General features: G+C 35.4%; 1 protein-coding gene across 2 annotated transcripts in view; it reads left to right on the top strand.

Annotated features, from left to right (window-relative positions):
• Positions 1-13730, top strand: part of SCLT1 (sodium channel and clathrin linker 1) — a 232580-nt gene that overhangs the window by 43662 nt on the left and 175188 nt on the right. For both annotated transcript variants that reach the window (XM_082462157.1, XM_082462156.1), the window contains exons 3-5: positions 9240-9298; positions 9826-9898; positions 13006-13061. In XM_082462157.1, coding sequence (XP_082318283.1) covers positions 9240-9298; positions 9826-9898; positions 13006-13061 — 188 coding nt within the window. The remainder of the gene's footprint in view (positions 1-9239; positions 9299-9825; positions 9899-13005; positions 13062-13730) is intronic.

Genomic DNA, 13730 nt, shown 5'->3' with positions numbered 1-13730 from the left:
ATAAAACTCGTAGAAGAGAACATAGGCAGAGCATTCTCAGACATAACTGATAGCAATATTTTCTTAGATCATTCTGCCAATGTAAAAGAAATAAAAGCTAAGATAAATGAATGGGACCTAATAAAACTTACAAGCTTTTGCACAGCAAAGGAAACCATAAACAAAATGAAAAGACAGCCTACCAACTGGGAGAAAATATTGGCAAATGATGTGACTGACAAGAGCTTAATTTCCATAGTATACAGCAGCTCATACAACTCAATAACAAAAAAACAAATAACCCAATCAAAAACTGGGCACAAGACCTAAACAGACATTTCTCCTAAGAAGACCTACATGTGGCCAACAGGCTCATGAAAAAATGCTCACCATCACTTATTATCAGAAAGATGCAACTCAAAACCACAAAGAGATGTCACCTCACACTGGTCAGAATGGGTATCATAAAAAACTGTACAAATAATAAATGTTGGAGAGGGTGTGGAGAAAAGGGAACCCTCCTACACTATTGGTGGGAATGTAAATTGGTGTAGTCACTATGGAAAACAGTATGGAGTTTCCTTAAAAATCTAAAAATAGAGTTACCATCTGCTCCAGCCATCCCATTCTTTGGTATATATCCAGAAAAGATGAAAACTCTATTTCAAAAAGATACATGCACCCCTATGTTCATAGCAGCACTATTTATGATAGCCAAGACATGGAAACAACCCAAGTCCCCATTAACAGATGATTGGTCTAAAAATATGTAGTATAAATATACAGTGGAATATTAACTCACTCATAAAAAAGAATGAAATATTGCTATTTGCAGCAACATGGATGAACCTATAGAATATCATACTTTAGTGAAGTAAGTCAGACATGTATCATATGATATCACTTATATGTGGAATCTAAAAAGTAATACAAATGAATCTATATACACACAGCAACGAACTCTCAAACATAGAAAACAAACTTATTGTTACCAAAGGGGAGATAAGGAGGTGGAGGGAAGAACTAAGAATTTGGGATTAACAGGTACAAAGAACTGTATTCAATATCTTGTAATAACCTATAATGAAAAGTAATCTGAAATATATATATATATATATATATATATATATATATATACACACACACACACACATATATATATATGAAATAACTGAATCACTTTGCTACACACCTAATACAGTACTGTGCACAGTACTTACACAGTAAGTCAACTATACTTCATTAAAAAAAAATCCCTTTGAATCTGTCTGTCCTTCCCTCTGTCCCATTCCCTTCCTTCTACTCCTAGAAGGTAACCCCTTTTTTTGTGATATATCCATGTTGATACATATGTCTTGCTAATTCCTTGACCTACTTATGAGATCCTATTGTATTATTTTTCATTTATCATATTTTTTTAAATTACAGTAAAAGCTCCACTGAAAGTTCTTATACATCTCCTTGTGTTTGGAATGTTTCTCCATACTTTATAATAGTTACTGTGTTTTTTGGTCATGTTAAAATTATACTGTCCTCTTAACCTTGCTTATGGTGTCATGAGTTGTATAGAAGTTTTAAATTCGGATATTGTAAAATATGTTATTTCTTCTGTTTATAGATTTTACTACTTGTGTCTTTTGGCTAGAAAATGTATTTTGAGTGAGAGTATGCCAGGCACTGCTTGGAATATTGGTGAACAAAGCAGACAATAGTCTCTGCATTTTTAGAGCTTAAGAAAGCTTTCTGTATCTCAAGGTCAATAATACATTTTCTTTCAATAGTTGTTAAATTTTTAAAACATTTAGATCTTTAATTTAGCTGTAATTTACTTTCCATTTAGTGTGTGCTGGGATCTAATTTTATTTTTTTACCCAACATTATTAGTTGAAAAGCAGTACTTTGTCCATTTATTGTAGTTATAATTCCACTTCTTTTATATACTGCATACCCATAAATACTTGAATCTATTTCTGAATTTTCTGTACTGTTCTGTTTGTTACTGTATCTGAACCATATTGTTTTAATTACTCTAGCATTATAATTATAGTGTTTTGACATGCAGTAGAGCAAGTTCTCCCCTCTTTTTTTTTTTTGTGGAAATGATTTTTTTTCTTTTTTTTTAACACCGTTATTGGAGTATAATTGCTTTACAATGGTGTGTTAGTTTCTGCTTTATAACAAAGTGAATCAGTTATACATATACATATGTTCCCATATCTCTTCCTTCTTGCATCTCCCTCCCTCCCACCCTCCCTATCCCACCTCTCTAGGTGGTCACAAAACACACAGCTGATCTCCCTGTGCTATGCGGTTGCTTCCCACTAGCTCTCTATTTCATGTTTGGTAGTGTATATATGTCCATGCCACTCTCTCACTTTGTCACATCTTACCCTTCCCCCTCCCCATATCCTCAAGTCGATTCTCTAGTAGGTCTGTGTCTTTATTCCCGTCTTACCACTAGGTTCTTCATGACCCTTTTTTCCCCCCTTGATTCCATATATATGTGTTAGCATACTGTATTTGTTTTTCTCTTTCTGACTTACTTCACTCTGTATGACAGACTCTTAACTCCATCCACCTCACTACAAATAACTCCATTTCGTTTCTTTTTATGGCTGAGTAATATTCCATTGTATATATGTGCCACATCTTCTTTATCCATTCATGCGAAGATGGACACTTAGGTTACTTCCATGTCCTGGCGATTATAAACAGAGCTGCAATGAACATTTTGGTACATGACTCTTTTTGAATTATGGTTTTCTCAGGGTATATGCCCAGTAGTGGGATTGCTGGGTCGTATGGTAGTTCTATTTTAAGTTTTTTAAGGAATCTCCTTATTGTTCTCCATAGTGGCTGTATCAATTTACATTCCCAGCAACAGTGCAAGAGTGTTCCCTTTTCTCCACACCCTCTCCAGCATTTATTGTTCCTAGATTTTTTGATAATGGCCATTCTGACTGGTGTGAGATGATATCTCATTGTAGTTTTGATTTGCATTTCTCTAATGATTAATGATGTTGAGCATTCTTTCATGTGTTTGTTGGCAATCTGTATATCTTCTTTGGAGAAATGTCTATTTAGGTCTTCTGCCCATTTTTGGATTAGGTTGTTTTTTTTTTGTTATTGAGCTGAATGAGCTGCTTGTAAATTTTGGAGATTAATCCTTTGTCAGTTGCTTCATTTGCAAATATTTTCTCCCATTCTGAGGGTTGTCTTTTCATCTTGTTTATGGCTTCCTTTGCTGTGCAAAAGCTTTTAAGTTTCATTAGGTCCCATTTGTTTATTTTTGTTTTTATTTCCATTTCTCTAGGGGCTGGGTCAAAAAGGATCTGGCTGTGATTTATGTCATAGAGTGTTCAGCCTATGTTTTCCTCTAAGAGTTTGATAGTATCTGGCCTTACATTTAGGTCTTTAATCCATTTTGAGTTTATTTTTGTGTATGGTGTTAGGGAGTGTTCTAATTTCATACTTTTACATGTAGCTGTCCAGTTTTCCCAGCACCACTTATTGAAGAGGCTGTCTTTTCTCCACTGTATATGCTTGCCTCCTTTATCAAAGATAAGATGACCATATGTGCATAGGTTTATCTCTGGGCTTTCTATCCTGTTCCATTGTTCTATGTTTCTGTTTTTGTGCCAGAACCATACTGTCTTGATTACTGTAGCTTTGTAGTATAGTCTGAAGTCAGGGAGCCTGATTCCTCCAGCTCCGTTTTTCGTTCTCAAGATTGCTTTGGCTGTTTGGGCTCTTTTGTGTTTCCATACAAATTGTGAAATTTTTTGTTCTAGTTCTGTGAAAAATGCCAGTGGTAGTTTGATAGGGATTGCATTGAATCTGTAGATTGCTTTGGGTAGTAGAGTCATTTTCACAATATTGATTCTTCCAATCCAAGAACATGGTATATCTCTCCATCTATTTGTATCATCTTTAATTTCTTTCATCAGTGTCTTATAATTTTCTGCATACAGGTCTTTTGTTTCCTTAGGTAGGTTTATTCCTAGATATTTTATTCTTTTTGTTGCAATGGTAAATGGGAGTGTTTTCTTAATTTCACCTTCAGATTTTTCATCATTAGTGTATAGGAATGCAAGAGATTTCTGTGCATTAATTTTGTATCCTGCTACTTTACCAAATTCATTGATTAGCTCTAGTAGTTTTCTGGTAGCATCTTTAGGATTCTCTATGTATAGTATCATGTCATCTGTAAACAGTGACAGCTTTACTTCTTCTTTTCTGATTTGGATTCCTCTTATTTCTTTTTCTTCTCTGATTGCTGTGGCTAAAACTTCCAAAACTGTGTTGAATAATAGTGGTGAGAGTGGGCAACCTTGTCTCATTCCTGATCTTAGTGGAAATGGTTTCAGTTTTTCACCATTGAGGATGATGTTGGCTGTGGGTTTGTCATATATGGCCTTTATTATGTTGAGGAAAGTTCCCTCTATGCCTACTTTCTGCAGGGCTTTTATCATAAATGGGTGTTGAATTTTGTCGAAAGCTTTCTCTGCATCTATTGAGATGATCATATGGTTTTTCTCCTTCAATTTGTTAATATGGTGTATCACGTTGATTGATTTGCGTATATTGAAGAATCCTTGCATTCCAGGGATAAACCCCACTTGATCATGGTGTATGATCCTTTTAATATGTTGTTGGATTCTGTTTGCTAGTATTTTGTTGGGGATTTTTGCATCTATGTTCATCAGTGACATTGGCCTGTAGTTTTCTTTCTTTGTGACATCTTTGCCTGGTTTTGGTATCAGGGTGACGGTGGCCTCGTAGAATGAGTTGGGGAGTGTTCCTCCCTCTGCTATATTTTGGAAGAGTTTGAGAAGGATAGGTGTTAGCTCTTCTCTAAATGTTTGGTAGAATTCGCCTGTGAAGCCATCTGGTCCTGGGCTTTTGTTTGTTGGAAGATTTTTAATCACAGTTTCAATTTCAGTGCTTGTGATTGGTCTGTTCATATTTTCTATTTCTTCCTGGTTCAGTCTCGGCAGGTTGTGCATTTCTAAGGATTTGTCCATTTCTTCCAGGTTGTCCATTTTATTGGCATAGAGTTGCTTGTAGTAATCTCTCATGATCCTTTGTATTTCTGCAGTGTCAGTGATTACTTCTCCTTTTTCATTTCTAATTCTATTGATTTGAGTCTTCTCCCTTTTTTTCTTGAGGAGTCTGGCTAATGGTATATCAATTTTGTTTATCTTCTCAGAGAACCAGCTTTTAATTTTATTGATATTTGCTATTGTTTCCTTCATTTCTTTTTCATTTATTTCTGCTCTGCTCTTTATGATTTCTTTTCTTCTGCTAACTTTGGGGTTTTTTAATTCTTCTGTCTCTAATTGCTTTAGGTGCAAGGTTAGGTTGTTTATTCGAGATGTTTCCTGTTTCTTGAGGTAGGCTTATATTGCTATAAACTTCCGTCTTAGAACTTCTTTTGCTGCATCCCATAGGTTTTGGGTCGTCATGTCTCCATTATCATTTGTTTGTAGGTATTTTTTCATTTCCCCTTTGATTTCTCCAGTGATCATTTCGTTATTAAGTAGTGTATTGTTTAGCCTCCATGTGTTTGTATTTTTTACAGATCTTTTCCTGTAATTGATATCTAGTCTCATAGTGTTGTGGTTGTAAAGATACTTGATACGATTTCAATTTTCTTAAATTTACCAAGGCTTGATTTGTGACCCAAGATATGATCTGTCCTGGAGAATGTTCCATGAGCACTTGAGAAAAATGTGTATTCTGTTGTTTTTGGGTGGAATGTCTTATAAATATCAATGAAGTCCATCTTGTTTAATGTATCATTTAAAGCTTGTGTTTCTTTATTTTTTTTCATTTTGGATGATCTGTCCATTGGTGAAAGTGGGATGTTAAAGTCCCCTACTATGATTGTGTTACTATCAATTTCCCCTTTTATGGCTGTTAGTATTTGCCTTATGTATTGAGGTGCTCCTATGTTGGGTGCATAAATATTTACAATTGTTATATCTTCTTGGATCGATCCCTTGATCATTATATAGTGTCCTTCTTTGTCTCTTGTAATAGTCTTTATTTTAAAGTCTATTTTTTCTGATGTGAGAATTGCTACTCCAGCTTTCTTTTGATTTCGATTTGCATGGAATATCTTTTTCCATCCCCTCACTTTCAGTCTGTATGTGTCCCTCGGTCTGAAGTGGGTCTCTTGTAGACAGCATATATACGGGTCTTGTTTTTGTATCCATTCAGCCAGCCTGTGTCTTTTGGTGGGAGCATTTAATCCATTTACATTTAAGGTAATTATCGATATGTATGTTCCTATTCCCATTTTCTTAAATATTTTGGGTTTGTTATTGTAGGTGTTTTCCTTCTCTTGTGTTTCTTGCCTAGAGAAGTTCCTTTAGCATTTGTTGTAAAGCTGTTTTGGTGGTGCTGAACTCTCTCAGCTTTTGCTTGTCTGTAAGGGTTTTAATTTCTCCATCAAATCTGAATGAGATCCTTGCTGGGTAGAGTAATCTTGGTTGTAGGTTTTCCCCTTTCATCACTTTAAATATGTCCTGCCCCTCCCTTCTGCCTTGCAGAGTTTCTGCTGAAAGATCAGCTGTTAACCTTATGGGGATTCCCTTGTGTGTTATTTGTTGTTTTTCCCTTGCTGCCTTTAATATGTTTTCTTTTCATTTAATTTTTGACAGTTTGATTAATATGTGTCTTGGCGTGTTTCTCCTTGGATTTATCCTGTATGGGACTCTCTGTGCTTCCAGGACTTGATTAACTATTTCCTTTCCCATATTAGGGAAGTTTTCAACTATAATCTCTTCAAATATTTTCTCAGTCCCTTTCTTTTTCTCTTTTTCTTCTGGGACCCGTATAATTCGAATGTTGGTGCGTTTAATGTTGTCCCAGAGGTCTCTGAGACTGTCCTCAATTCTTTTCATTCTTTTTTCTTTATTCTGCTCTGCAGTAGTTATTTCCACTATTTTATCTTCCAGGTCACTTATCCGTTCTTCTGCCCCAGTTATTCTGCTATTGATTCCTTCTAGAGAATTTTAAATTTCATTTATTGTTTTGTTCATCATTGTTTATTTGCTCTTTAGTTCTTCTAGGTCCTTGTTAAACGTTTCTTGTATTTTCTCCATTCTGTTTCCAAGATTTTGTATCATCCTTACTATCATTATTCTGAATTCTTTTTCAGGTAGACTGCCTATTTCCTCTTCATTTGTTTGGTCTGGTGGGTTTTTACCTTGCTCCTTCATCTGCTGTGTGTTTTTCTGTCGTCTCATTTTGCTTATCTTACTGTGTTTGGGGTCTCCTTTTCGCAGGCTGCACGTTCGTAGTTCCTGTTGTTTTTGGTATCTGTCCCCAGTGGCTAAGGTTGGTTCAGTGGGTTATGTAGGCTTCCTGGTGGAGGGGACTAGTGCCTGTGTTCTGGTGGATGAGGCTGGATGTTGTGTTTCTGGTGGGCAGGTCCACGTCTGGTGGTGTGTTTTGGGGTGTCTGTGGCCTTATTATGATTTTAGGCAGCCTCTCTGCTAATGGATGGGGCTGTGTTCCTGTCTTGCTAGTTGTTTGGCATAGGGTGTGCAGCACTGTAGCTTGCTGGTCGTTGAGTGAAGCTGGGTCTTGGTGTTGAGATGGAGATCTCTGGGAGATTTTTGCCGTTTGGTATTACGTGGAGCTGAGAAGTCTCTTGTGGACCAGTGTCCTGAAGTTGGCTCTCTGACCTCAGAGGCACTCTCTGTCTCCCACAGTCTCCGCCCACGAAGGGGCTTCCTAGTGTGTGGAAACCTTTCCTCCTTCACAGCTCCCTCCCACTGGTGCAGGTCCTGTCCCTATTCTTTTGTCTCTATGTTTTCTTTTTTCTTTTGCCCTACCCAGGTACGTGGGGGAGTTTCTTGCCTTTTGGGAGGTCTGACGTCTTCTGCCAGCATTCAGTGGGTGTTCTATAGGAGCAGTTCTATGTGTAGATGTATTTCTGATGTATCTGTGCGGAGGAAGGTGATCTCCACGTCTTACTCTTGTGCCATCTTCTCCCTGTCTTTTTTTTTTTTTTTTTTGGCCAGATTATCTTGGCTAGTCTTGCACATTTACTCAAACATAGGAACTTTACGATCTGTTTAAGATCAAGTTTCATAAATTATTCTATTCGATTTCTTTTTTGGAATTGCATTATACCTGCAGTGAATTTTAAGAAATTAATACACTTATAATACTGACTGGTCCACATATGAATATGGTATAGAACCCTGTTTATTTAGATCCTTTATGTCCTTCAGTAAAGTTAATATTTTATTAAAGTTATTGCAACATTTTTTTTGTTTTATTCTCAAGTACTACCTTTTCTTATAGTAGTGAATGCCATATTTTTTCCTACCACATTTTCTGATTATTGCTGGTATTTGGGAAAGCAGCTGTTTTTTTTATGTTTGATCTTCTATCTGGTGACTTGGTGTACTCTGTTCTTAGTCCTAATAATTGGTAGATTATAGAGAGAGATTTCTAGGTAAATGGTCAAATTGTCTGTAAATGAGAATAGTATTGTATGTTCCTTTTCAGCCTTTAGGTCTCCAACCCCCTGTTCCTGCAGCAGATTCCACTGATTGGAACCTTTAGTACAGTGCTGAATTTTAGCAGTGATAGTGAGCAGCCTTGTATTATTACTGAATTTCGTGCAGTGCTTCTGATGTTCCACTATGAAGAATAGTAATTGATGTAGGGTTTATTTATTTATTTATTTATTTATTTATTTATGGCTGTGTTGGGTCTTCGTTTCTGTGCGAGGGCTTTCTCTAGTTGCGGCAAGCGGGGGCCACTCTTCATCGTGGTGCGCGGGCCTCTCACTATCGCGGCCTCTCATGTTGCGGAGCACAGGCTCCAGACGCGCAGGCTCAGTAATTGTGGCTCACGGGCCCAGTTGCTCCGCGGCATGTGGGATCTTCCCAGACCAGGGCTTGAACCCGCGTCCCCTGCATTGGCAGGCAGACTCTCAACCACTGCACCACCAGGGAAGCCCTTGATGTAGGTTTTTAGTAGATGTTCTTTATCAATTGAGAAATTTCTTCCTATTTCTATTTTGCCAAGAGTCTTATTATGTATTGGTGTTAAAATTTACTGAATACTTTTTTGGCATCAATGAAGATAACTTTTTTCTCTCTTTCCCTCTTTTTTAATTGCAGTAACAGATTTAAGGTTATAAAATGTTTACTTGTATTTAATTTTAAACTACTGTCAGTTTTGACTAGAAAGATGTGAGAAAACAAAATTTTAAGATGCAATATTTTCTGTTACAGAAATCTGTCTTCAAAGGAGTTGCAGGTGACACAGTAGAAAACTCAGTAGTTGACCAAAGGTAAGGTTGAGTTACCAGAAAAATATTATTTTCTTAATTATGTTTAATTATTGTTAATTTTTTAGTATTAGGAATGTTTATTTTATATTCTGCTATAATTAGGTTTAAATGATCTGTCATTGAATTGACAAGGAGAAAAAAGCCAGTATTATTATCTATAACAGTGGTTCTCAACTGGGTGATTTTGCTTCCCTTCCCTCCCCAGATATTTGACAATGTCTGGAAACATTTTTGCTTGTCACAGTTGTGGAGGGTAAGGGTGCTAGTGGCATCTAATGGGTAGAGGCCAGGAATGCTACTAAACATCCTACAGTGCACAGGTCAGCCCCCAACAACAAAAAATTATTCAGCCTAAAATATTAATTGAGCTAAGGTTGAGAACCTCTGGTTTAGGAAAAAGGCAAAGTATTGATTGCTATGGAGAAAATTAACGTAAAAATTTTGATATTTAATTTATTTCATGTTACATATTTATTAAACTAGATTAAAAAGAATATGCATCTTTTTAACTTTGAAATTTTCTTTAGCTTTTTAGTTCCTCTTATTACTGAGTATGATAAGCATCTGGAAGAGCTAAATGGGCAGCTGAAATATTATCAGGTATGAAATCATAGCTATCAACCTTTTGGTAATATTTTCTTATTAAAAAAAAGAAAAAAATAGGCTCCCTTTCTTTACAAAAACATTGATAAGGAAGAAAATGTTTACCTGTAATCAATTTACGTGTTATTTTCTGGTGTACAGCAAAGTGATTCAGTTATACACATTTATATGTGGGTGTGTTTATATATATGTATTCTTTTTCAGATTCTTTTCCATTATAGGTTAGTACAAGATATTGAATCTAGTTCCCTGTGCTATACAGTAGGTCCTTGTTGTTTATCTGTTTTATATATAGTAGTGTGTATCTGTTAATCCCGAACTCTTAATTTATCCCTGCCCCCTCTTTTCCCCTTTGGTAACCATAAGTTTGTTTTCTACTTCTGTAAGTCTGTTTCTGTTTTAAGTAAGTTCATTTGTATCGTTTTTTTTTTTTTAGATTCTACATATAAGTGATATCATATGTTATTTGTTTTTCTCTGTCTGACTTACTTTACTTAGTATGATAATCTCTAGGATCATCCATGTTGCTGCAAATGCATTATTTCATTCTTTATGGCTGAATAATATTCCATTGTGTATATGTACACCACATCTTTTTTACCCATTCATGTGTTGATAGACACTTAGGTTGCTTCCAAGTCTTGGCTATTGTAAATAGTGCAGCTATGAACATTGGGGTGCATGTATCTTTTTGAATTAGAGTTTTTGTCTTGTCCGGATATATACCCAGGAGTGGGATTGCTGGATCATATGGTAACTCTGCTTTTAGTTTTTTAAGGAACCTCCATACTGTTTTCCAATTTACATTCCCACCAACAGTGTTTAGGAAGGTTCCGTTTTCTCCACACCCTCTCCAGTATGTATTGTTTGTAGCCTTTTTGATGATGGCCATTCTGACCAGTCTGAGGTGATACTTCACTGTGGTTTTGATTTGCATTTCTCTAATAATTAATGATGTTGAGCATCATTTCATGTGCCTGTTGGCCATCTGTATGTCTTCTTTGGAGAAATGTCTATTTAGATCTTCCCCCCATTTTTTGATTGAGTGGTTGTTTTTTTGCTGTTGAGCTGTATGAGCTGTTTGTTTAAATTTTTTAATTGAGAAAGAACAACAGAAAGCTCTCTTTTGCACAAATGGTATTTTGCTTTTATTTTTAGGACTAGTGAGACTAAAGTTTCTGCTGAATTCACTCTATCAAAATTGCTATAATGACATGTGGTTTGATTGTTATAAAATGGAATATCTAGTTATCTTGAAATTAAACTGTTTTAAATTTTAATTTTTTATAATTTATCTGATTCATATGTGTCTTTAATCAGCTAGTTTACTAAGGTGTTTAACTTCATTTTTCCATTTGGCATTCTCCATCTAAGAGTGATTACTGGATTAATTTCAAGAGAGAGGAAGCTGTAGCAGAAAGCCTAAGGGGCAAGAATAGTTGCTACTTTTAGAGAGAAAAAAGATGTTGACAGCTACTTCTAGGAACACTTGCTCACATAGATATTATTGAATAGCAACAGTTTTTATGATTTATCTTATTGACCAGTCAGAAAATAGTATATCTTGAAAGCAGGAAAATATTCACAATAATTCTCTATATGAAAGTTTCTTCCAGAAAATGTAAATAATAGGGGAAAATTTGCTGATAAGAAAGGTACTGCTGAATTTTTGTTTTCTTTCAACGATTAAATGTTTTGAAATATTTTACAGTAAAGAATCTTTAGTGTTACTGTAATGATCCACCCTGAATCCTAGTTAAGCATATATCCTACCTAATTATTTGAATAATATTTTTCAAGATACGCTGACATTTTTGCAATTTTTAAAGATCGATTTTTTTAGAAATAATTACAAAATGGGGATAATTGCTACAATAAAATCCAAACCTCTTAGTCTGCATGGCATTCAAGCAAGACCTGCCACCTGCCTTTCCAGTTTTACCTCTCATTGCATGGCTCCATGTGTGGTCAGTTCTCAGTTATCTGGTAGTGAATTCATTCATTTTGATTTAATTGTGATTCAGGCACAGCAGGGACCTGGGAAAGGTTCACCTTTCAAGCCGGCTTTGTAGTTATAATTGGCTGTTACTGTTTTCCTAGAGGAAGCTTCCTTGAGCTTCTGTAATTGAAACGGAGAGAGAAAGGTTTAGAGGATTGCCTGTTCCACCCTTCCCTTGCCAGATTCACTCCAGGATTGGCTCTTCTCCTTTAGCCTGGGGTACCCAATCAAGAGTAATGGACAGATCATGAATTGATTGCAGTTTTGTTGGAAGTATGAGTTTACATGGCCTCCTTCCTGATCTCCACTTGCTCGTTTACTCTTACTGAGAACTGACGACTATGCCTGTGTCATCTAATATTTTTTGCTTCTTTGCTTTTACTCATATTTCACCCTACTTGCAATGCCCTTTCTTTCCTGTTGAAATCTTACAATCCCTTTAACCCCTCAGAGAAAATTAAAATACCTTCATTTCATTCCCTTTACAGTATATATTTTATTTGTATTGGTATTTTAGTTAGTGATTTTTTTTTTTTACCATCTTTCCTACTAATGTATGTGTTAGTGACCACATTGGTTTACTGTAGCAGCCTTGTATAGTGCAGAGAGTTTATACAACTCAAAAAGGTGGTCAATCAGAGACTGAATGAATTATTGCTAAAAAAGATCTTTATTTGCTTTTTTCGCCATTAACATTTTACTTTTTGAAATTCAAGCACTTATATGGACTTCACCTAAACTAAGATGAATTACGATATATATTCAAGGTCTAGGGACCATCGGATATTTCTTATAGTGACATATTAAGGAATATCTTACATCTCTTTTCCTGTAAACATCTCTAAATATAGGAATTACATTTTAAAATATTTCTTAATATGTTATATAAAATATTTTTACTTATATTCTATTCAAAATGTTCTATTACATTCTGTGTATCATTAAAATATCTATATTTAATATTGCTTGTTAGAAGTGAAGAATAATTATTTCTTATCTGTAGACTGGTGTCATAGAATCTGATTGCTTGCCTATGAATGAACTACTTAATATAAATCTAATTGTCTGGAAAATGTTTTTCTGCAACCATATTTTATTCTTTCAGAAACAGATGGGTGAGATGAAACTACAACTTGAAAATGTCATCAAGGAAAATGAAAGGTAGATCAATTAACTACTGATTATCTTATTGTTGTCTTAGGTAACTTTTATTATTGTTATTTGGTATTTTATTCATGGAGTATACTGGTTATGAGTGTGGACGCTGGGGCCTGATTTCCTTTTTGACTCCTGGCTCCATTGCTTATTAGCTACATGACCTTGGACAAGTTAACCTCTTTGTGCTTTAGGGTTTCCTCATCTATAAGTGGGAGATAATAACAGAACCTATTTCGTAGAGCTGACTGTAAGGGATAAAGTAATTGCTTAAAATAGGGTACATAATAAGCACTTTATAAATATTAGCAATCATGAATAGTATAGTATAGAATATATATTATATTAGGAAACATACTGATAAAACGGAAACCTATCAACCCACCATCCAGTTAAGAACTAAAATGTTATCAGTACTGGTGCACTTATCCATGTTTTCCTTCCCTATCCCATGCCCCTCCTTCCCTCTGCCAGCAGTTAATACTGTCTTGAATTTTTGTTTATCGTTCCCTTGCTTTTTAAAATTTTTGTAGGTATGTGTATTCCTAATATTATTTAGTTTTGCATTTTTAAAAACTTCCCAAAATAGTATTATTTAGTCTTCTGAGACTTACTTTTTTCCCACTCAATATCATGCATAAGCAGAAGAGTTTCAGGGATGGGTCATAGGCTATG

This window comes from Balaenoptera physalus (genome assembly GCF_965194825.1).
Source record: "Balaenoptera physalus genome assembly, chromosome: 5".
NCBI classification, from domain to species: Eukaryota; Metazoa; Chordata; class Mammalia; order Artiodactyla; family Balaenopteridae; genus Balaenoptera; species Balaenoptera physalus.
The sequence above is the reverse complement of the archived record's forward strand: the minus strand, read 5'-3'. Positions and strand labels throughout refer to the sequence as shown.